The 25,515-nt window shown below is 46.6% G+C and overlaps 1 protein-coding gene across 3 annotated transcripts in view; it reads left to right on the forward strand.

Annotated features, from left to right (window-relative positions):
• sulf1 (sulfatase 1) overlaps positions 1 to 25,515 on the forward strand; it is a 70,807-nt gene that overhangs the window by 37,689 nt on the left and 7,603 nt on the right. For 2 of the 3 annotated variants that reach the window (XM_064941635.1, XM_064941633.1), the window contains exons 5-16: positions 2,034 to 2,203; positions 6,234 to 6,384; positions 6,766 to 6,941; positions 8,064 to 8,192; positions 8,813 to 8,869; positions 11,896 to 12,031; positions 19,606 to 19,840; positions 21,203 to 21,449; positions 22,436 to 22,532; positions 22,983 to 23,077; positions 23,542 to 23,619; positions 24,486 to 24,658. In XM_064941635.1, coding sequence (XP_064797707.1) covers positions 2,034 to 2,203; positions 6,234 to 6,384; positions 6,766 to 6,941; positions 8,064 to 8,192; positions 8,813 to 8,869; positions 11,896 to 12,031; positions 19,606 to 19,840; positions 21,203 to 21,449; positions 22,436 to 22,532; positions 22,983 to 23,077; positions 23,542 to 23,619; positions 24,486 to 24,658 — 1,744 coding nt within the window. The remainder of the gene's footprint in view (positions 1 to 2,033; positions 2,204 to 6,233; positions 6,385 to 6,765; positions 6,942 to 8,063; positions 8,193 to 8,812; positions 8,870 to 11,895; positions 12,032 to 19,605; positions 19,841 to 21,202; positions 21,450 to 22,435; positions 22,533 to 22,982; positions 23,078 to 23,541; positions 23,620 to 24,485; positions 24,659 to 25,515) is intronic. The other variant, XM_064941634.1, reaches the window with a different exon arrangement.

Consider the following 25,515-nt stretch of genomic DNA (forward strand, 5'->3'; position numbering starts at 1 on the left):
TTACTGGGTCAGTGGTCGCGACATACCGCTGCTAATGTCGTCAAGGTAATGAATGGTAATAGGCAAACTGCAACACAGCACACTGTCTAAGAGGGGATACATATCTCTTCCCCTTTCAGCTCTGCTGAAGCCCCAGAGGACGAGGCCTCTAGGAAACAGCCTTAGAGAGAGGACACATCATAACCAACGCCAGGTCCTATTGCATCTGACCACAGAGCATTGGGCTGATTTTCTGGTTGTGTTTCCCCAACGGTTCGCCACTTTTGGTGGACACCCAGCAGGTGATCTGCTGCGCGTGGCTGTTCACGGCTGACGTTAGTTTTTTAAAATGTCTTTTATTTAACGAGGCGCGTCAGTTAAGAACAAATTCTTATTTACAATGACGGCCAAACCCGGAACACGCTGGACCAAGAACCAGGGTGTCTGTAGTGACGCCTCTAGCACCGAGATGCAGTGTCTTATACTGCTGTGCCACTCGTTCCCTCTTTTAAACCAGCCATCCTCAGCCCCAGCCCTTAACCTCTCCGCAGCCTGACCCAGAGACCCTGTTAGCGTTACCCCGGGGAGAGAGGGTCTGCCTGGGGGGTAAAGCGTGAGGAGAACCAGGTGTCCTTCCTATCTCCTACCCCCTCTCCCTCTTTGTTCCACCCTAGGGTTAGTGCACTGCAGCTAGGTTGAGGCTCCTAGCGAGGCCCCCACCTGACCCGACCGGCCCCAAGCCCATTGCTCCACAGTCTTGCCTGATCTGTACATTCCTCCTTTCTTTTGAGAGAGAGAGGGTGTGTGTGTGTGAGAGAGAGAGGGTGTGTGTGTGTGAGAGAGAGAGAGAGAGGGTGTGTGTGTGAGAGAGAGAGGGGGGTGTGTGTGAGAGAGAGAGGGGGTGTGTGTGAGAGAGAGAGGGGGGTGTGAGAGAGAGAGAGAGGGGGGGGTGTGTGTGTGTGTGAGAGAGAGGGTGTGTGTGAGAGAGAGAGAGAGAGATTGAGGGATAAAGTGAGAGAGAGGAAAGGGAGAGCGGGAGAGAGAGGGGGAGACTTCAGTGTTGTCATAACACCGCGCCGGCTGAGACCACTGACCTCCTCTCACCATCAAGTGTTAGTGTCAACATCGGTGTCATAGTCAATACTGTCCCCCCGGCTCACAGAAGCACTCATGAGGCAGCCGCTTACACACACACACACACATGCACACGCGCGTGCACACACACACACACATGCAGAGCTCACATGCACACACACACTGCAAACACGCACAGGCAAGTAGCCAGCTGCTAACTCAGTGGATTGCTACTGGATTGGGAGTTAGGAGGAATTTAGAGAGCAGAATAGTGGCTTCTCCGTGTCTAAAGTAGCACATTATTTAGGGAAGAGGGTGCCATTTGGGGGACAGCCCTGGATGGGGGACAGCCCTGGATGGGGGACAGCCCTGGATGGTGGACAGCCCTGGATGGGGGACAGCCCTAGATGGGGACAGCCCTGGATGGGGACAGCCCTGGATGGGGGACAGCTCTGGATGGGCGAAAGCCCTGGATGGGGGACAGCCCTGGATGGGGGACAGCCCTGGAAGGGGGACAGCCCTGGAAGGGGGACAGCCCTGGATGGGGGACAGCCCTGGATGGGGGACAGCCCTGGATATGGGACAGCCCTGGATGGGGGACAGCCCTGGATGGGGGACAGCCCTGGATGGGGGACAGCCCTGGATGGGGGACAGCCCTGGATAGGGGACAGCCCTGGATAGGTAAAAACTAAAAGGCATTACATAACATGTAAAAGACAGCAGCCATGTTACTTTGACCTGCTGTTAAAGGACCATGACATTGGAAAATAAGAGACTTTAAACTTTTGAGTCGGGCTTCCCGGATGCAGATTATGCCAATTCCTAGACGATGAAGCACTTTCTATGGATCGTCTCCATTAAACACGCTCTGAAGTCCAGAACTAAAAAAAATCACCCCTTGTAGCCTAACCTGTACAATACAAACCTATTTTACCACACAAGGAGTATTTAAGCTAATACTACGTTTCGCCCTGTTGCAGGACTATTTCACGGACCTTATCACCAACGACAGCATCAACTTCTTCCGGATGTCCAAGAAGGTTTACCCTCACCGGCCAGTGATGATGGTCCTCAGCCACGCTGCCCCCCATGGCCCAGAGGACTCAGCCCCACAGTACGCAGAGATGTTCCCCAACGCATCACAACACATGTGAGTCAGACACACTATGCACGGACACACACATGCGCGCAGAGATACGTGCATACACACACAGACAGATGCATGGATTCACACACAAACACAAACACTGTATTTGCTGCAATGGGGAATTTTCCCTAAGTCTTAAGTGCTGTGGTTTATGATTGGCAGCCATTATCCTCCACATATTTTCTAAACATTATTACAGTTCTGTGTACTCCAAGACGGTGTCCTTAATGGCACCCTATTCCCTACATATATAATGCACTTCTTTTGACCATAATCCCATTGGACCTAGTCAAAAGAAATGCACTACATAGGGAATAGGGTGCCATGTGGGATACAGACCCTTCCCCTAGTCGTTAGATGATGACAGGCTGCTGAAATGCTCCTCTGGCAAACCCTTCTGACTGGCAGCGGGAAACTGATGTGATTTATCGTCTAAGAATAGTCAGGGAACGTATCTTCCTGGGAGAGGACACTGAGCTCCCAGGCCAAGCCCACGGTAGTGGAGCTCTCATCCAGGAGCATCAGAACTGTGGCAGCCCTCCGATCATAGAAATAGAATCATGATAGAATTTTGATTCTATTCCTATGGTCCCGAACAGGGCTAAGCTAGACCTCTCCATTGGCGCTCACCCAGCGGCCTCCCTCCCAACCTCCCTGCTCTATATCCTTCCTCAGCTCTGTGCTGCTCTCCTCCACTCCTGGAAGTTGTGTCCTGAGGCTAGAAGACCGGGTGGGAGACCAGAGTCAGGTTTAGGCAGTTTGTTCTCTCTTTTTGTCCTTCACTTTTTGTCCTGGCCTTCATTCATGATCTCTTTCTCTCCTGCTCTTGCTCTCCATCTCTCTTTCTTGTTCTCTATATTACACTCTCTGTCCCTCTCTCTCCTCTTCCTACTCCCCCCACTCTTCTCCCTTCCTCACCCTCTCTCCCTTCATCCCGCCCTTCATCCCTACCTCTCCCTTCCCCCTCTCTCTCCCTTCCCCCTCCCCCTCTCCCTTCCCTCTCTCTCCCTCCCTCTCTGCCTCTCTCGCTTCCTGCTTTTTCATTCCCTGGGACATCCTGACCCTGTCTATATCAATCAGCCCCTTCTCCCCATGGCTGTAGGGATGTGAGGAATGCATTGTATGTTCTGGAGCAGGCAGGCCTTTGTGACATTATTCATGTATTTTTAGCACAAGCCTCCAGGCTTGGGAGGGGGGTTGAGGGTCCAAGAGTTGGTGGTGAGGGGGGGGTTGGAGGTGAGGCAGGAGGGGGTGTGGCTGGGGGTACTAGGCCCCCGGATGTGTGAGTGGGTAGAGGTAGGGAAAGGGTGGGGGATATTGGGGGGAGGGTTTTAGGCCTCTTGGGTGGGGGTGGGGGGTCATAGGGGGTTGCCATGGTTACCATGTGTGTGGTGAGCACCAGGGTCAGTGTAGTGGGAAGAGGAACAGGTGCCAGGCATGGTCTGATGTGGGTCACATGTCTTCATGGGCATTGGTGCACCATTGATGGTTCCCCTACCCAGAGATTGTGAGTAGCATCAAACCAGACTTTTTCCAAGTAGAGCACTAGGTTGCAGGCTTAACGTCTTACTTATAGAAGTTCCCCTCTCCTCTGATTGAGTTGTGGTAACTCTTGCCCTCCTCCCCTTCCCTCCTCAGACCTCCATTGTGTTCTTCACCCGCCCAGCCAGGAGGTCTAATAAGCCCCACAAAGAGGCTTGTCTCTGGGCACAGGGCCACCGGGGGCTGGGGTCTAGGCTGGGCACCTCTGAGGGAACCAGGAATGTTGGGGTCAGGGGAATGAGCCCAGCTCATATCAGGAGAGGCCTATAGGACACATACACCTGTCACACTATACCTTTATACGTCAAGGTTCTGAGGGTCAGTGTCTGGCTGCTTCCCAAATGACACTCCATTCCCTATATAGTGCACTACTTTTGATCACAGCCTTATGGGCCCTGGTCAAAAGTAGTGCACTATATAGGAAATATGGTGCCATTTTGGACACAGAATACATCTAGCCATGGTTCTAAAGGGTATTAGTCTGGGATTACCTCTCTGGTTCTCAGGGTTAGTGTTCAGCTTAGACTACAACCACACCACACAATTTAAAGGGCTATACATTCAGCTTGGGATAGAGCAAGGGGTTAAGGCCCTTAGTTTAAGGTTATTTTCACCCTACAGCTAAATGTTCAGCTTTGTCTTGTTCAGACACCACACAATACCGAGGTGTAGCTATCTCATAGTCAGAATAGGTTTAGACATCTACTGCCAGTCAAAGTGTATTAGTACACCCTAACATGTACTTAAAGAAATAAAACCACTTCTTGTGGTTTTCTGTGAGGGTTTGTCAGGTTCCTAATTTACATCCGAGGGCTCCCGAGTGGCGCAGCGGTCTAAGGCACTGCATGAGGCATCACTACAGTCCCTGGTTCGAATCCAGGCTGTATCACATCCAGTCATGATTGGGAGTCCCATAGGGCGGCGCACAATTGGCCCAGCGTCGTCCGGGTTTGGCCAGGGTAGGCTATCACTGTAAATAACCATTTCTTCTTAACTGACTTGCCTAGTTAAATTAAGGTTAAATAAAAAGTTGAATAAAAAATCCAGTTGTTCCTATTCCCAGGGTGCGTCCTAAATGGCACACTGTCCCCTATGGGCCTTCGTCAAAAGTAGTGCATCACATAGGGAATAGGGTGTGATTTGTGATGCAGAGAGGGAGAGCTACACCTTGGGTCAGGAATGTTAATGAAGTTAACATCAAACCGTTCCCTTAAACTACAGACGCCCGTTTTTGATTTACGACAGAGAGGGTTAAGCTGTTTAACTGCTTTACTGTGCAACCTTCTAACAGCTAAATGCACTAAGGATTTGCAGCATCAGGGAATGTCGTGTGAAATATCCTTGTCTGAACTACCTGATGTCTGTGGAACGTTCCTTGTCAGCATCTAAACCAAAATCCAGCACCACAGTAGACAGGTGTACTGAACCTGTCTCTATAGACGTCTTCACAGCTACCAGCAACGACACACACACATCTGTACCAGCCAATGCCACAGTTGATGTCTCTTTACACATCTACCAACAACTCTCTCTCTGTTTACCCACGTCTTGTCTTCACAGTCCAGGACTTGTAACCAACTTGACTTGTGGGCCCAGAATCCAACACGGCTATTATTTTCTTAAGCATGTGCCAACCCTCAAATGACTCCTCTGAGCCAATAGGTCTGTCGACTCAGTGTGAGAGGAGGGGGAGATGGGGGGATGGGGGGAGAGAATTTTTCTTAGTAAACATCTTGGTTATTGATGCTTGTCAAACAGAGCAGACAGCAGGGTAGAACCCACAGACACCTGTGGCCCAAAAATGGCACCCTATTCCCTACATAATGTAGTAGTGCACTACTGTATGCAGGGAGTAGGGTGCCATTTGGGAAACAGCCATTGACACCTGCAGATGGCTGAGAAATGACAGACAGGTGGTTGCTGACTACTGCTGCTGAAACCTTAAAGGGTTACACACACACACACACACACACACACACACACACACACACACACACACACACACACACACACACACACACACACACACACACACACACACACACACACACACACACACACACACACACACACACACACACACACACACAGGGTTTCTTTATGGCTAGTTGGTATTGGGATGACTCTTGCATGTTTTGCTTCTCTTGCCTCCTCGATTTCCAGGACTGTTAGTGAGGGTTGAACAGACCCACTGTGTTTGTTCTGTATTTCATAGCCTCTGCATTGCAAGGTCGAGGTCCTCATAGGGAGAATTTGGGGTGCATCTCAAGCAATGGTGACCGGTGGCACTTTACTATAAGCCCATCCTCTCCATTTAAAGGCTGGAACAGAATGAAATGGAACGTTATCAAACACATCAAGCTTCACTCCAGCCATTATTATGAGTCGTCCCCTTCACCAACCTCCTCTTTGTCATCCAAACTGATGTACAGAGAACAGGATGGGTAAAAACAAGATCTTTAACTAACTGTTTTGTGTTTCCTCTCCGCAGCACCCCCAGTTATAACTACGCCCCCAACATGGATAAACACTGGATCATGCAGTACACCGGCCCCATGAGGCCCATCCACATGGAATTCACTAACTTCCTGCACAGGAAGAGACTACAGACGCTCATGTCAGTGGACGACTCTGTTCAGAAGGCAAGACAATCTGTTTCTAGCTACACTTTCTAGTTTTAATTTGTGTTGGGAGGGAGATACTGTGCAAAGCTGTCATCAAGGCAAAGGGTGGGCTACTTTGACTGAATCTCAAATATAAAATATATTTGGATTTCTTTAACACTTTTTTGGTTACTACATGACTCCATATGTGTCATTTCATAGTTTTGATGTCTTCACTATTATTCTACAATAAAGAAAATAGTAAAAAATCAAGAAAAAACCTGGGATGATTAGGTGTGTGCAAACTTTTGACTGGTACTGTATGTGCAGTAGTAATAAGCACATGACGTGTGAGTTTGTCTATTTGTCTCTTTGTGTCTATTCCTTGCTCACACACACACACGACTGTGTTTTCCCCAGGTATATGAGATGTTGGTAGAGAGTGGAGAGCTGGACAACACCTATGTAATCTATACTGCTGACCATGGCTATCACATCGGTCAGTTCGGACTGGTAAAGGGGAAGTCAATGCCCTATGACTTTGACATCCGAGTACCCTTCTTCCTCAGAGGGCCCAACGTCGAGCCTGGAGCAGTGTAAGTAAGCCTCGTCCAAGCCAGACCTGGCCATAGTGAGGCTGCTTGATGTACAAGTACACTCCTTGAACAGGACACTAGTCTGTTCCAGAGCTTTACCCCCGATCTTTCTCCTTCAAGGACAAATCCACTCAAAAAACTATCTTACCATAATCAACAACAATGCCAAATTACACTGAAAATGGAACTCAATGCCACTTTGTTTGGCACTCAGCATTAAAGGGTAACTCCACTCCACTTAAAGGGTAACTGGCCCTCTGTTGATACAGTCCCAAAATGTTTTGCACGTGAGCAGTCACGTTTTCAAGATATTGGACTTTCAAGAGCAAAGTGTCACAACATTTGGTATTGTTGTTGATTATGGTGATGGTGTGGTTGATTATGGTGTTGGTGTGGATGTTTATGGTGTTGGTGTGGTTGTTTGTGGTGTTGGTGTTTATGGTGGTGGTGTTTATAGTGTCTATGTTGTTGTTGATTATGGTGTTGGTGTGGTTGTTTATGGTGTTGGTGTGGTTGTTTATGGTGTTGGTGTGGTTGTTTATGGTGTTGTTGTTTATGGTGATGGTGTTTATGGTGCCGTTGTTGTTGTTGTTGTTTATGGTGTTGGTGTTTATGGTGTTGTTGTTTATGGTGTCTATGTTGTTGTTTATGGTGTTGGTGTGGTTGTTTATGGTGTTGGTGTGGTTGTTTATGGTGTTGGTGTGGTTGTTTATGGTGTTGGTGTTTATGGTGATGTTGTTTATGGTGTCTATGTTGTTGTTTATGGTGTTGGTGTGGTTGTTTATGACATTGGTGTGGTTGTTTATGGTGTTTATGGTGGTGTTGTTTATGGTGTCTATGTTGTTGTTTATGGTGTTGGTGTGGTTGTTTATGGTGTTGTTGTTTATGGTGTTGGTGTTTATGGTGTTGGTGTAGTTGATTATGGTGTTGGTGTGGTTGTTTATGGTGTTGTTGTTTATGGTGATGGTGTTTATGGTGTCATTGTTGTTGTTGTTGTTGTTTATGTTGTTGGTGTGGTTGTTTATGACATTGGTGTGGTTGTTTATGGTGTTGGTGTTGTTGTTTATGGTGTCTATGTTGTTGTTTATGTTGGTGTTATTTATGGTGTTTGTTTCTCCACAGGAACACTCAACTGGTGTTGAACATTGACCTGGCTCCCACTATCCTACACATCGCTGGGCTGGACACTCCTCCAGACATGGATGGGAAGTCCATCCTCCAACTACTGGAGCATGAGAAAACTGGCAACAGGTACACATGGACACATATTTGTATTCTATTTTCTTATTCATATCTCTATCAACAGGTACACATGGACTGCCATCCGAATTTCACCATGATGTCCCCTAAGGACAAAGTTTGTATTTTTATACAAGAGAAACTTATAATATGTATTTTTATGTGGGTGAAATCTGCACCCCCCCCCAAAAAAAAGCTAATTGGACAATCTTTGCACATTCATGGAATCTTAAAGAGACAGTCTGAGATTGGTACATCCACTTTGTGGTTTGAATGCCAGATTCCAATTAAAGTTTTTAGCACTATGGCAAGGAAAAAGAAAGTATACAGAACATACAGAACAAATTTCAGTTCGTTATCGCTTCTCCACAAAACCTCAGCAATACTAGAATCATCTTGTGTAATAACTTACCCCTGTCTGGCTGTACACTGAAGACCAACATAGCTCATGGTGTGTGTTCCAAATGGCACTCTATTCCCTATATAGTGTGCTACACGGTAACCCTGTAGTGCACTAAATAAAAGTAGTGCACTAAATAAGAAATAGGTTGCCATTTGGGATGCACACATTGGTAAGTCCACAGGCAGGCCCATGTGAATTACACGGACTAAAGTGGATTTTGTTTTTCCAGATTCAAACCCAATCGGAAACCCAAAGTCTGGAGGGACACATTCCTAGTGGAGAGAGGGTAAACTGATGTCCTTTCTTCCTATCCCCTCCACCCACGCACCCACACCTACACACACACACACACACACACACAACACACACAAATGAATGCGCATGTACACACACAAAGACATGCATGCACGCAAAAAGCACACACAACACCACAGATCCAAGTCAGCAGTTAGTACAGAAATGTGTGACACCAATTGTACATTTAGTTGAATCCCAAACGTGTCAGGCAGCGGACGAGCATTCACACAGTCTTCGTCCCAAATAGCACCCTATTCCCTATATAGTGCACTTCCTTTGACCAGGGCCCATAAGGTTACCCATAGGTGTGTGAATGCTCGTCGTCACAGCGAACCAGACATTCTTTCCACTTATTTACTACACATACTGTACACGCACTTCCAGGCCACAGTGTGTTGGGAAGACTGTGAGGGAGAAGGTTGGGAATATCATTTTTAGCATTGTTTGATCTATGCTAGGATCTATATACGCCTGCCTGGTGCATCGAGACAGTTCTCACAGGCAGGCGTGTGCACACGGTGCTTTAAAGGGACATCTTTGTCTGTCAGCCTGCTCTTTTGGGCCTGCATTTCCAATGTGGGAGACCGAGGCTGTGCCCCAAATAGTACCTTACTCCCTATATATGCACTACCTTCGACTAGAGCACCATAGGGACAGCAATAGAAAAAATGATCACAGCCAAGCCCAGGCCCAGGCCCCTGTGCTGTGTGTCAGTAAGACTCAGAGACTTAGAAGCCCTGGTCAAAATGTGTGCCCTACATAGGGAATACCATTTGGGACATATACATTGCCTTTGTCCTCCTTGTGTGGGGCCTGTGTTGCAAGTGTTTAAGGCTGGGAAGAGAGACAGTGTCTGTGTCTCAAATTGCACCCTATTTCCTATATTGTGCACTATATAGGGAATAGAGTGCCATTTTGGAGGCAGACGGTAACCTGGAGTTGTCCCTGTCTGTCTGTGTGTCCTTGCTCTGGCTGATGGGAGGGGAGCCAGCCGGATACAAGCATGGCAGAGCAGCGGAGTTATACATGCACAGGACGTGTTGCTGCCACCGTGTGTAAAGAAGCATGCCAGGGGCACACCGAAGGAAACCTCTCAGCTCTGAGACATGTAGCAGGAGAGAAACCTTTGTGCCGTTTGGGATGCAACCCCTCGCGCTGAAGATTATCTAAAGCCATTCCCTCTGGCTCATTCACTGCTGTGTTTAGTTCCCTGCCATAAAGTGCTTGAAATGATAGTGTTATTGAGCAATACCTACTTCCTATACCCTCATATTTCTATGTACAGAAACCTGTTGATAGTGAGGTATTTACAACTGTCCTCGGCTGTAATTTTAGCTTTAACTACGGTCTTAGCTAGCGGACGGCAGCTACATCTACACTAACGCTACTTTGTGTCCTCCGAGTGCCAGGAAAGCCAGCCCGGGCATCTGGCCCAGCCCAGCTTCACACCACCACTCACCCTGCCCATCTCTACCCAGCCCTGGCCATCTCTACCCAGTCCAACTCTGGCCAGCCCTACACAGCCCTGGCCAGCCCTACACAGCCCTGGCCAGCCCTACACAGCCCTGGCCAGCTCTACACAGCCCTGGCCAGCCCTACACAGCCCTGGCCAGCCCTACACAGTCCTGGCCAGCTCTACGCAGCCCTGGCCAGCCCTACAGAGCCCTGGCCAGCCCTACACAGCCCTGGCCATCTCTACCCTGCGCAAAGCACATTGACCTCCTCCTGGCTTTGGCACACTGGCACCACTCTAACCCTTAGACCCACACGGCCCTGCCAACCAACAGTCAACTATACTGCCAACCTGCACTGCCAACCCGCACTGTCAACCCTGACTGCATTCTCCGGACGCACAGGCATAACAACTATGACAACAGAACACTGTGACCCTAAAGTACAACCTGTAGCCTTGCCTTTGAGAGTGTCTGTGACTGCTGTCCTGTATTGTCTTGTCCTGTCTGACAGGTTAAAGGAAACGGAGAAGTTACAGAAGCTAATGTAGCTCTCTATGAGATGTTCGACGAGCAGGTGTCTACATACTTTTGGCCATGTAGTGTACATCACAATAGCAAAGTGATGGATGGCTCAGTAGTTTTGAAACAGGAGCAGGCTAACACTGACAGGGCTATCAGTATGTTGAGGTTGAACACCGACCCCAGTAGAAGCATGATGGATGGCTCAGTAGATTCTCTCCATTGTTGAGTAAGAGAGGGCGAGGGGGTGTCTCTCAAATGGCAACCTTTTTCCCATCTGGTGCATTACTTTTGCCCAGGGCCCATTGGGTTATGGTCAAATGTAGTTCACTATACAGGGACTAGGGTGCCAATTGGGAAGCAGACATACAATAGTACTGTGATGGATAGCTCCGTATATTCTCTCCATTGTATAGTAACACAGTGGAGGGTCTGGTGAGGCTTATCTCAACAGTCATAAAGTATGTATCTGTTCCAAATGGCACTATATTACCTACATAGTGCACTGCTTTTGACTACAGCCCTATGGGTAAAGTAGTACACTATATGGAATAGGGTGCCATTTGGGATGTATCCGATGAAAAACCCCAGTGTTCAGGCGTCATACACATGGTGGATTAAACAGCTTAAAGCCCTACAGGTCAGAGGTCACCAGTCTTTCATTTCAGGCACAGCAGTGTTCTGTCGTTAATTACCCCATCACACAAACAGCAGCTGGAAGGCAGGAGGCCTACTGCAACACCAATACTGTGGTATTTGGGACGCAGGTCATTAGAGTGGAGGCCTGGCATGGGAAGCTACTTCTCTGTAGATTGTCAGACACACAGCTTTCAAAAATAAAATAAAAACTGACTACAACTCCTAACCCTCCCCGGTCCCTCCTGTCTGCAGTAAACTCCTGAGGAAGGACGAGGATGGAAGAGGCAGTTCAACCACCCAGCACACCAATAGCCTGCCCCTACTCTAACCCTCAACTCTACCACTGTCCTAACCAATACCTGTCCCCTAACCTGACTTGTCCCTCTCCTGTGTTCCTCTACAGTAAACTCCTGAGGCAGAAGGAGGATGGTGGAGGCAGTCCAACCACCCCTCACACCAACAGCCTGCCCAAGTACAAGAAGGTCAAAGAGGTGTGTCAACAGGCAGAGTTCCAGACGCCCTGCCAACAGCCTGGGCAGGTATGTGTATTCACACACATGCACATGCACACACAAAAACACTCATACCCACACACACTAGCGTTGAATATTTTCCCGGTATTTTGCAAATGTTCCATCCCGAGAATAAATCCCTTTTCTCCCGGGTAACCCTGTATTTCCCGCCAAAACTGGAAGTGTCATTCAAAAGCATTATAAAGCGTACAAATAAGCCTATGTCTGGATTTGATTAGAGCTTTGGTTGAAAATACAAGCCGGATGCTACCTGAGCCTGATGAGCCATACATTACGGACATTTTATGAGCCCGACATTGAAGACATTTAATGAGCCCAGGCCCAAGCCCAAATGACTGTGCCATTACCCAATACGTATGTGTTAAAGGATACTGCAGATTGCAAAGGACAGAAAAACATAAAAGTCCATAGATGTAGCTAGCTAGCTAGCTATAGAGTATGCTCTCTTGGGTAAATAAATTAAACTAGCTCCACGAGGCTCATCTTTTTGAGTGTGAACTGTATTACTGTATTATATTCTATGAACTTGAATTACACGCATAGTTCCAACCACGATGAAGCAGGGAGAGAGCATGAGATTCTGCTGCAGCACAAGGCCTACAAAGTTACAAGAATAGGCTAGCAAATGTAGATTTTAATTTTGAAATATAACACGATAATTAGTAGGCTGGCGCATATTTAGGCCTAATTTTCATAATATTTCCCCTAATGTTATTAGCCTACCTCCTCTTTCTCTCTCTATTTTTCCTTCATTCGTTCCTCGCTTTCAACACTTAAATACATTCTAATGTTTTCTTGAGGGCATTCAATTCTCTTCAAGAAGATTAAATGGTTATGGCTCTGAATAAATAACTGCTATAGCCGACCGCCATCGCTCTTCTTTGAAACATTCAGCGAACAAGCGCTTTCATCCCTATTCGCAAAGTCTATTGGTCTAAAAAAATTATGTCCAGCAAGCTATTCTTGTCTAGATTTTCATGCATGGGACTCCAAGAGCGTAGGAGCGTTTTTTTAAAGGCCATCGGTAATTAGCTTATTATGGATAACCCATCATTAATAAGCTAAATGTAAGGCTAATACTGCATTGAATGTATTACCTGAAAGAGGTAGGCTAGGATATCTCTCTGTCTCTATCTATCTGTCTATACATATATATATATATCCTGCCTCTTTCAGGTAATACATTATATACCTATACAGTACGAGTCAAAAGTTTGGACACCCCATTCAAGGGATTTTCTATATACAGTGCCTTGCGAAAGTATTCGGCCCCCTTGAACTTTGCGACCTTTTGCCACATTTCAGGCTTCAAACATAAAGATATAAAACTGTATTTTTTTGTGAAGAATCAACAACAAGTGGGACACAATCATGAAGTGGAACGACATTTATTGGATATTTCAAACTTTTTTAACAAATCAAAAACTGAAAAATTGGGCGTGCAAAATTATTCAGCCCCCTTAAGTTAATACTTTGTAGCGCCACCTTTTGCTGCGATTACAGCTGTAAGTCTCTATCAGTTTTGCACATCGAGAGACTGAAATTTTTCATCGGTTTCTCGCAGTTATTTATCCCGGGAAAAGGGAATGGTTTTGGTCCATAAATCTCGGCAACCGGGTTCCCACCATTCAACCGTAACACACACACACACACCATAGAGTGTGTAACGAGGTTCCCTGAAACACACACCCACCTGAATGTGGACAGAGTTTCCCCTGTTGCTGTCTTTAATGAAGAATTACGTCTTACATGTGCACACTTACACGCTGCCTGGTTCACATTAGAAAGCCCTGCTGGCTGCTACCTGAACATTGGACCAATTTGTATTGTTCAGGTCTGCCAACTCTGTGGCTGTACACCAGTGGTTAGTAGTTGGTCTAACCACTAAAGAGTGTGTGTGTGTGTGTGTGTGTGTGTGTGTGTGTGTGTGTGTGTGTGTGTGTGTGTGTGTGGTGTGTGTGTGTGTGTGTGTGTGTGTGTGTGTGTGTGTGTGTGTGTGTGTGTGTGTGTGTGTGTGTGTGTGTGTGTGTGTGTGTGTGTGTGTGTGTGGCTGGTCTACCAGGACCTGCCAGCTTTTTAATGGGTTTGGGATGAAAGGGTCCTAGAGAAAAATTAGTCCCTCGTTCAAACGGTACAAAAATGTCCAATTACTGGACATTTGCAGTAAATGGCTATTTGACTTATGGCTGGCTGCAGAGTCTATGGCTGCTGTGTGCTTTGGCTTGGATAGACTACAACACAGGAGAGGAATTATACTGTATGGAAAAGATTGTTACTGAAACAAAGAAGTTGAGGAAATCCAATGTGTTAGGATATGTGGGGGAACCCGCTTTAGTCTTTAAACAGCATGCAAGATTGCAGGGGGGGGGGGGTGATGGTTTAGTGTGTGTGTGTGTGTGTGTGTGTGTGTGTGTGTGTGTGTGTGTGTGCAGCGTATGCAGCCAACGAATGTGTAATTACAGCACATACATGTGGAGGTTTAGTCCTAGCTAGCTATAGCTCTTGTCTGGTATTATTTAACCGTGTCTCCTAGTTAGTAGCCTCCCTCTGTCTCTGTGGGGTGTTCCTTTAGAAAGAACAATATGGAGAGAAAGTCTATTAAAGTCTTAAAACAGCTGGTTAGAACACACCCACACACACGGGTCTGTGGTCAATAGACACCTGTCCACCAAGGGTCAAATCCATGATTTAAAGGGGAGGGCTAAAGCTCAAAGCACTTCAAAGCCTTTGCGGTCAATGTATTTAAAGGGGAGTAGACAACAGCAACTGTTACCTAAAGGACATGGGGACCTTGGAAGTGTTTTCAGAGTGAAAGGGCAGTATGACAGCCTATAGGACTGTGTGACTGTGGGAAGAATATGAGTGCCTTAGTAAGATGGCTGTCCCAAACTGAACCCTATTCCTTATATAGTGCACTACTTTTGACCAGAGCCTTACCGATCCAGGTCAAAAATAGTGCACTAAATGTGCCATTTGGAACGGGAACGTTTGTATTTATAGATGTCATAAACTCAAGGTTCCATTCTGTCTTATTCTATTCTATAAGAATAGGACTCCCTTCCTGCTGGCTCTCTGCTCTGATCTGCAAGAGCTGTAGCAGTTTGGGTCTGCCACTTCTAGAGCAAGTCTCAGCTTGTAGGGTCTCCTCTCTCTCTCTCTCACTCACTCACTCACTCACTCACTCACTCACTCACTCACTCACTCACTCACTCACTCACTCACTCACTCACTCACTCACTCACTCACTCACTCACTCACTCACTCACTCACTCACTCACTGTTTTTCACAGTCTGTCAGAGTGGAATGTGGCTGAAAAGTCCTAAAAGCACTGCACAGACAGCAAGCCTCTCTCTCTCTCTCCCCCCCTCCTCTTCCTCCCCGCTCCCTCTCCCCTCCTTCCAACTCTCTTCCTCCCTCCCTTGCCCTCTTGATATAACATGGCTGTCAGGGCCATCTGTCAGTCAGCTGTCTGTCAGTGAGCCTCTGAGTGAGTGGTCCACAGAGGAAACCCGATCCTACCCATAGTCCTTTGTTTGGCACTCTCGTTCCCACACTCACCAGGCAGCGAGCAACCGTCTGCACTGCCATGGTCCGCAGATATGTCCCCCCCTCCAACCTACATCCTAAACTGCACCCTATTCACAATATAGTCCACTACTTTTGGCCAGAGTCAAAAGGTAGTAGGCCCTGGTCACTCTAGTGCACTATATAGGGACTAGGGTGTCATTTGGGATGCAACCCCAAACACTTTAAGCCAAATTATCACATTACTTACTTAGCCGAATGAGCTTTCACTTTCTTTGACCCCTCCCTTTCAACTTGACTGATTCATGGAGTTGGGGGTAGGAGACATTGTGGATGTGCACCACTAACTAGATTATGCTGGCGTTGCAGCTGGGGGTTTGGAACATAGACAGGTAAAGAAAGAACACAAGGAGACTGAGAAAAAGATAGAGGTGGAGTGAGAGACAGGTAAAGAAAGATACAGAGAGATGGAGAGAGAGACAAGAAAAGAGAGAGAGAGACGGAGAGAGAGACAAGAAAAGAAAGAGACAGAGACGGAGAGAGAGACAGGTAAAGAAAGAGACAGACGGAGAGAAAGACAGGTAAAGAAAGAGACAGAGAGACAGGTAAAGAAAAAGACAGACGGAGAGAAAGACAGGTAAAGAAAGAGACAGAGACGGAGAGAGACACAAGAAAAGAAAGAGACAGAGACTGAGAGAGAGACAGGTAAAGAAAGAGACAGGTAACGAAAGAGACAGAGACGGAGAGAGAGACAGGTAAAGAAAGAGACAGAGACGGAGAGAGAGACAGGTAAAGAAAGAGACAGAGAGACAGGTAAAGAAAAAGACAGAGATGGAGAGAGAGACAGGTAAAGAAAAAGACAGACGGAGAGAGAGACAGGTAAAGAAAGAGACAGACGGAGAGAGAGACAGGTAAAGAAAGAGACAGAGACGGAGAGAGAGACAGGTAAAGAAAGATACGGAGAGAGAGACAAGAAAAGAAAGAGACAGAGACTGAGAGAGAGACAGGTAAAGAAAGAGACAGAGACGGAGAGAGAGACAAGAAAAGAAAGAGACAGAGATGGAGAGAGAGACAGGTAAAGAAAGAGACAGAGAGACAGGTAAAGAAAACACAGAGATGAAGAGAGAGACAGGTAAAGAAAAAGACAGAGATGGAGAGAGAGACAGGTAAAGAAAGACAGAGAGACAGGTAAAGAAAAAGACAGAGACGGAGAGAGAGACAGGTAAAGAAAAAGACAGAGACGGAGAGAGAGACAGGTAAAGAAAGACAGAGAGACAGGTAAAGAAAAAGACAGAGACGGAGAAAGAGAAAGAGACAGGTAAAGAAAAAGACAGACGGAGAGAGAGACAGGTAAAGAAAAAGACAGAGATGGAGAGAGAGACAGGTAAAGAAAAAGACAGACGGAGAGAGAGACAGGTAAAGAAAGAGACAGAGACGGAGAGAGAGACAGGTAACGAAAGAGACAGAGACGGAGAGAGAGACAGGTAAAGAAAGAGACAGAGACGGAGAGAGAAACAGGTAAAGAGAAAGACAGAGACGGAGAGAGAGACAGGTAAATAAAGAGACAGAGACGGAGAGAGAGACAGGTAATGAAAGAGACAGAGACGGAGAGAGAGACAGGTAAAGAAAGAGACAGAGACGGAGAGAGAAACAGGTAAAGAGAAAGACGGAGACGGAGAGAGAGACAGGTAAAGAAAGACAGAGACGGAGAGAGAGACAGGTAAAGAAAGACAGAGACGGAGAAAGAGACAAGAAAAGAAAGAGACAGAGACGGAGAGAGAGACAAGAAAAGAAAGAGACAGAGACGGAGAGAGAGACAGGTAAAGAAAGACAGAGACGGAGAAAGAGACAAGAAAAGAAAGAGACAGAGACGGAGAGAGAGACAAGAAAAGAAAGAGACAGAGACGGAGAGAGAGACAGGTAAAGAAAGACAGAGACGGAGAGAGAGACAGGTGAAGAAAGACAGAGACGGAGAAAGAGACAGGTAAAGAAAGACAGAGACGGAGAGAGAAAGAAAGAAAGACAGAGACGGAGAAGAGACAGGTAAAGAAAGACAGAGACGGAGAGAGAGACAGGTAAAGAAAGACAGAGACGGAGAAAGAGACAAGAAAAGAAAGAGACAGAGACAGAGAGAGAGACAGGTAAAGAAAGAGACAGAGAGACAGGTAAAGAAAGAGACAGAGACGGATAGAGAAACAGGTAAAGAAAGACAGAGACGGAGAGAGAGACAGGTAAAGAAAGAGACAGAGACGGAGAGAGAGACAAGTAAAGAAAGAGACAGAGACGGAGAGAGAGACAGGTAAAGAAAGACAGAGATGGAGAGAGAGACAGGTAAAGAAAGACGGAGAGAAGAGACAAGAAAAGAAAGAGACAGAGACAGGTAAAGGAGAGAGAGACAGGTAAAGAAAAAGACAGAGATGGAGAGAGAGACAGGTAAAGAAAGACAGACAGAGAGAAAGAGAAAGAAAAAAAGACAGAGACAGAGAGAGACAGGTAAAGAAAAATACAGAGACAGAGAGACAGGTAAAGAAAGAGACTGTTGGAGAGAGAGACAGGTAAAGAAAGACAAGAGACAGAGAGACAGGTAAAGAAAAAGACAGAGACGGAGAGAGAGACAGGTAAAGAAAAAGACAGACGGAGAGAGAGACAGGTAAAGAAAGAGACAGAGACGGAGAGAGAGACAAGTAAAGAAAGAGACAGAGACGGAGAGAGAGACAGGTAAAGAAAAAGACAGAGATGGAGAGAGAGACAGGTAAAGAAAGACAGAGACGGAGAAAGAGACAAGAAAAGAAAGAGACAGAGAGACAGGTAAAGACAAAGACAGAGACGGAGAGAGAGACAGGTAAAGAAAAAGACAGAGATGGAGAGAGAGACAGGTAAAGAAAGAGACAGAGAGACAGGTAAAGAAAAAGACAGAGACGGAGAGAGAGACAGGTAAAGAAAAATACAGAGACGAAGAGAGAGACAGGTAAAGAAAGAGACTGTTGGAGAGAGAGACAGGTAAAGAAAGTCAGAGATGGAGAAAGAGACAAGAAAAGAAAGAGACAGAGAGACAGGTAAAGAAAAAGACAGAGACGGAGAGAGAGACAGGTAAAGAAAAATACAGAGACGAAGAGAGAGACAGGTAAAGAAAGAGACAGTTGGAGAGAGAGACAGGTAAAGAAAGAGACAGACGGAGAGAGAGACAGGTAAAGACAAAGACAGACGCAGAGAGAGACAGGTAAAGAAAGAGACAGAGACGGAGAGAGAGACAGGTAAAGAAAGAGACTGATAGACAGGTAAAGAAAAAGACAGAGAGTGAGACAGCGACAGAAAGCGGTATAGACAGAGGGAGCAAGCGAGAGACCGAGAGATGGAGAGAGAGAGAGATAGCGGGAGAGAGAGACCAAGAGATGGTGAGAGACCGCGAGAGCGAGACGGAGAATAAGACAGGGGGAAAGGGTTTTTCACTTGGTTTACAGACAGCAGACTGATCCAATTCATTTGATGTGGTGGTTCTGGTTTATCTTTCTCTTCAGTTTTGGGATTCTGTTTCCCACCGCGTCTGTCTGTGATCTGGTTGAGATGTCTGTCTGTCAGAAGCACTGTGCTGTCTGGATGTCTGTAAATGTAATGCAGAGGAAAGGAAAGGCCTTGGGCTCAATTAGGAATCAATGTCTCGCTCCCGTTGTCCCACTTTCCATATGAGACTCAAAGGGAACATTTTGTTTTCAGTCCAACTTTCTTCCCCATTGAATACAGCAGTCCAACATACGTGTTGTTCAGGCACGGACTCCGAGAAAGCGTATCTGTTGACAAAGTCGTGATGAGAAAGAGCGCGATTTCATTAAGAAATACACTATAGGAGCGATTCTCGCGATGTTAACAAAGCACAAAGAGTCAACCTGTTTCCCAAACGGCACCCTATTTCCCATATCGTGCACTACTTTTATAGGGTGCCATTTGAGACACATTCAATGTCTTCAAAGACCTTTACATTGGAGTGGAGTAAAAACCATAACTCAAATCATCAACCACTTTTATAACCATCCGTCTCCTTGTCTCTCCTCTACAGAAGTGGCATTGCGTGGAGGAGATCACAGGGAAGTGGCGTATCCAGAAGTGTAAGGGAGGTGGTCTGAAGGAAGGCCCCAGGAAGAGGGCCCGGAGCCTGAGGTCCCGCAGCAGCTACGACAGCCGGCAGAGGGACCCTTGCAACTGTGGCCCTGACAGCAGCCTCGACAAACCCTCCAGGTCCGACCGCCCGGGGCGCTCACACCGCCAGTTCCCACCTTCCTCTGGAGGACGAGGTGAGTGGAGTGGAGGGATGGGGGTGGAGGCTGGGGATGGGGCTGAGGGTGGTCCAGGCCAGGGAGTAGCGTCCTGAGCCAGCTTGCTCAATGGTAGCTGGGTAGATGTTGTTACAGGGGCATAGAGAATGGAGATGGACAGTTATGGTAACATATATCCATCTGTGGACTTACCACTCTGTATTTAAAGCTGTGTATGTTGGGCTATGGGAATGACAACCATGTCCATGTCTGCCAGAGCCTAAGCTTTGATTTACTGTTCAGGATTACTCAGGCTCTAAAGAGACACATGCAGGGAAGAGACAGAGGTACGAATAGAGCCCCTGTCATTAGATCACTGGTCTGGTGGAGATAGCTCCCGACAGTAGATCACTGGTCTGGTGGAGATAGCTCCTGACATTAGATCACTGGTCTGGTGGAGATAGCTCCTGACATTAGATCACTGGTCTGGTGGAGATAGCTCCTGACATTAGACTGGTCTGGTGGAGATCACTGGTCTGGTGGAGATAGCTCCTGATCAGTAGATCACTCACTGGTCTGGTGGAGATAGCTCCTGATCACTGTTCTGGTGGAGATCACATTAGGGTCTGGTGGAGATAGCTCCTGACAGTAGATCACTCTGGTGGAGATAGCTCCTGACATTAGATCACTGGTCTGGTGGAGATCTCCTGACATTAGATCACTGGTCTGGTGGAGATAGCTCCTAGATCACTGGTCTGGTGGAGATAGCATGTTAGATCACTGTTCTGGTGGAGATAGCTCCTGACATTAGATCACTGGTCTGGTGGAGATCCTGACATTACATCACTGGTCTGGTGGAGATAGCTCCTGACAGTAGATCATGGTCTGTCTGGTGGAGATAGCTCCTGACATTAGATCACTGGTCTGGTGGAGATAGCTCCTGACATTTCATTGGTCTGATCACATTAGATCACTGGTCTGGTGGAGATAGCTCCTGACATTAGATCACTGGTCTGGTGGAGATAGCTCCTGACATTAGATCACTGGTCTGGTGGAGATAGCTCCTGACAGTAGATCATTGGTCTGGTGGAGATAGCTCCTGACATTAGATCACTGGTCTGGTGGAGATAGCTCCTGACGTTAGATTACTGGTCTGGTGGAGATAGCTCCTGACAGTAGATCAATGGTCTGGTTATTTGGAATGTTGTGGCACCACCTAGTGGTGGCAACATTTTGCTCATGGAATTATCACATTCAATTCAGTTCAGAAAGGGCCATTTGTTTCCAGATTAAGTGACAGGATGAGATCTAATGACATACATACCGAATACCAACATACATGAGTAAAGAAATGAAAAAAGTCTGTTAATTAACTCTCTGTGATATTTGGTTATCAATTAGGCTACAGGCCTCGTTTCGTCCACACAAGATCCACCAGATCTCTGTCCGTGGAGTTTGAAGGGCAGATCTATGACATTGACCTTGCGGCAGATGACCAGTCGGCGGTCAGGAGACGTGTCATCAGAAAGCGCCACTATGAGCAGGAGGACCAGGAGATGGCTCTGGAGTCAGAAGACGGGTCAGAGGAGATGCTGGCGGACGATACCAACACCGTGGGGTACCCCAACTCTGTCAAAGTCACACACAAGTATGTACCCCAACATATACCCCAGCTATACCAAAGGCACACTTGGAAGACATACATGTAGTTCCTACCAAGATCATTTTTGGAAGCCCTGTCTGTTTGACTTGCTTTGGGGGGGGGGGGTTGGCCGGGGTTGTAGTTTTTGACCTGGGTTGCAGTTAAGTTGCCTGGCTACCCATCCACATGGCTCAAATCAAATCAAATCAAATTTTATTTGTCACATACACATGGTTAGCAGATGTTAATGCGAGTGTAGCGAAATGCTTGTGCTTCTAGTTCCGACAATGCAGTAATAACCAACAAGTAATCTAACTAACAATTCCTAAACTACTGTCTTATACACAGTATAAGGGGATAAAGAATATGTACATAAGGATATATGAATGAGTGATGGTACAGAGCAGCATAGGCAATATACAGTAGATGGTATCGAGTACAGTATATACATATGAGATGAGTATGTAAACAAAGTGGCATAGTTAAAGTGGCTAGTGATACATGTATTACATAAGGATGCAGTCGATGATATAGAGTACAGTATATACGTATGCATATGAGATGAATAATGTAGGGTAAGTAACATTATATAAGGTAGCATTGTTTAAAGTGGCTAGTGATATATTTACATCATTTCCCATGTCGTTTGGCTCTGGCCAAACGCCACGCCCACTAACGTTTCTTCTCCACAATGAGTCTGGATTTCCTTCCACCCCGACTTGTTGAGAATGTGAACACATTCGGACCCTTCTAATTGGTCACAGAAACCGATGGGTTGGGCAAGAGCCGGCCTACACAGAACATGAATCGGCACAAACAACTTGTAGGGCAGCAGGTTTAGACCGATGTACTGTGCAATCGCTAGCGCAACTAAATTAAATTCATAATGAGTTGTCAGGCAAGCAGTTAAGCCCTTTGTGACTAATATATTTGTAAAATGTGGTTAGTTGATTCATCTCTGTCCTCTCTCTCCTTCTCCGTCCCTCTCACAGGTGCTACATCCTGATGAATGACACCGTCCACTGTGAGAGAGAGATCTACTCTTCATCCAGAGCCTGGAAGGACCATAAGAGCTACGTGGACCAGGAGGTTAGTTGGTGTCTGCATCTCGTCTCCTCCTCCCTATCTCTCCCTCTCCTCTCCTCCTCCCCATCTCTCCCTCTCCTCCTCCCCATCTCTCCCTCTCCTCCTCCCCCATTTCTCCCTCTTCTCTCCTCCTCCCCCATCTCTCCTCTCCTCCCCCATTTCTCACTCCCCTCCCCCATTTCTCCCTCTCCTCCTCCCCATCTCCCCCTCTCCTCCTCCCCATCTCTCCCTCTCCTCCTCCCCATCTCTCCCTCTCCTCCTCCCCATCTCTCCCTCTCCTCCCCCCATCTCTCCCTCACCTCCCCCATTTCTCCCTCTCCTCCCCCATTTCTCCCTCTCTCCTCCCCCCCATTTCTCCCCCTTCTCTCCTCCTCCCCCATCTCTCCTCTCCTCCTCCCCATCTCCCACCTTGCCTACCCTTCAAGTTGAAGTAGATGTTGCCTTCCATTACAGATAGAGGCCCTGCAGGACAAGATCAAGAACCTGCGAGAGGTCAGAGGTCACCTGAAGAGGAGACGACCTGACGGGTGTGACTGTGGTAAGAACAGGTCAGTAATGTACCTCATTGAGGGCCCCCAAATATGTGTACTATTCTTAAATATACAAAAAATGTTAATCTGAACACTTGTATAATGCTCCCAAAGTGACAATAATGACTATGACAGAGGGGACTCTGTAAGAGTAAACCCTAGTATAGTGCATTGTCATATCTGCTGTTTTCTGTGTGGCCATCTCTCAGTCCTTTGTTGTGACCCTGACAATTGTTACCTAGGCTGCGTTTACACGGGGAGCCCAATTCTGGTCTTTTTACACTTATTGGTCTTTTGACCAATCAGATCAGATCTTTTGACAATAATTGGGCCAAAGATCAGATTGGGCTGCCTGTGTAAATGCAGCCTATGAGTCATCAGTCCTTTATTATTCATCTTGACTCTCCTGAGTTGAAGCTTTCGTGGAAAGGAAACAAAACAACCGGCATATTTAGTTGCTCTTCCCTCTCTACTAAAACCAGCTACTATAGCAAAGGAGAGAGAAACAGAGAGAAGGCAGAGAGGTTGAAGAACAAGAATGATCAGCTCCATCCCTTTAAGTGAGTTCGTCCTCTCCTTTAATTCAGTGTGTCCGTGTTTGCCACACATCGTCCGTCGCCCATCCCTGTTCGTCTCAACCATATTAACACTAAGGTTGCATCACAAATGGCACTCTATTCTCTATATTGTGCACTACTACCCTATAGGGGGAATAGGGTGCCATTTGGGGTGCACAGTGAGCCTGCAGTCTAGAAGTGCTCAACTGACCAATAGAATTTCATAGATGTACTGCATCTTTAATACTCCGTGAGTTTGATATGTTTCATCGCCAGTGTGGCCCCATTTGTCTTGTGCGTTATCCTGTCTTGTGGTACGTCTGCATGGTACTTGCATGGAGTGTGCATGCTCTCCAGTCAAACCCAGGCCTGCGTTTCAGTGCAGAGATCTGGAAGTGATCGTCCCAAGCATCGTCCCTCTAACACAGCCATCACCTTGCACCAGGTGGTTGAGTCTCTCACTTCTCATCAGGGCCCATAGGGCTCTTGTCAAAATTCGTGCACTATATAGGGAACGGGGTGCCATTTGGGATGCGCAAAGGAGGCACAGGGAACGGATTAGAATGCCAATACGAAGCAGCTGTGTTATGTAGTGATCTGTGTGCTTAGGAAAATGGGGCTAGGGAGAAGGGCAGAGGCTAGAATGGCCCAGAGAAAAATGATAATGTGGTACGAGAGGAGCTAGAACCTGTCATGTTCTTGGCTCCACCAGACAGGAGTTTGGTAGTTCCCGCCGATGGTTCCATCCATCGCTGTGGTAACTGACTGGCAACATGGAGAGGGCACTGCGAGGGCAGAGAGGGTGATGATATCACTCTGTTGGGTCGTTACTGTAATCTGACTGGTGGGTGTGTCTGTCTGTCATGCAGGGAGGTTGCCCAGGAAGTGGATGGGAAGACCCAGCTTTTGAACGAGATCAGGAGGAAGAAGAAGGAGAGGAAAGAGAGGAAGAGGCAGAAGAAGGGGGATGACTGTAGTCTACCTGGTCTGACATGTTTCACTCACAGCAACGACCACTGGCAGACTGCCCCCTTTTGGAACCGTACGTTACTATGTTACTACAACTAAATGTAACTACACTAAGTAGTTACTACACCTAAACATGTACTGCACTAAGTAGTTGCTACACCTGCACGTGTACTGTACCAAGTAGTTACTACACCTACACGTGTACTGTACTAAGTAGTTATTACACTTAAATGTAACTGCACTAAGTAGTTACTACACCTAAACGTGTACTCTACTAAGTAGTTACTACACCTACACGTGTACTGTACTAAGTAGTTACTACACCTAAATGTAACTACTAAGTAGTTACTACACCTAAATGTGTTCTGCACCAAATAGCTACTACACTGACATGTGTAGTGCACTAAGTAAATTACTTCACCTAAATGTAACTGTACTGAGACGTTACTACACCTACACATGTACTGTACTAATTAGTTACTAGAAATGTACTGCACTAAGTAGTTACTACACCTACACATGTACTGCACTAAGTAGTTACTACACCTACACATGTACTGCACTAAGTAGCTATCTCACCTACGTGTGTACTGCACTAAGTAGTTACTACACCTACACGTGCACTGTACTAAGTAGTTACTACACCTACATGTGTACTGTACTAAGTAGTTACTACACCTACATGTGTCCTGTATTAAGTAGTTACTACACCTACATGTGTACTGTATTAAGTAGTTACTACACCTACACGTGCACTGTACTAAGTAGTTACTACACCTACATGTGTACTGTACTAAGTAGTTACTACACATACATGTGTACTGTACTAAGTATTTACTACACCTACACGTGCACTGTACTAAGTAGTTACTACATCTACACATGTACTGTACTAAGTAGTTACTACACCTACACGTGTACTGTACTAAG

Source organism: Oncorhynchus masou, chromosome 28 (assembly GCF_036934945.1).
Source record: "Oncorhynchus masou masou isolate Uvic2021 chromosome 28, UVic_Omas_1.1, whole genome shotgun sequence".
Lineage (NCBI taxonomy): Eukaryota > Metazoa > Chordata > Actinopteri > Salmoniformes > Salmonidae > Oncorhynchus > Oncorhynchus masou.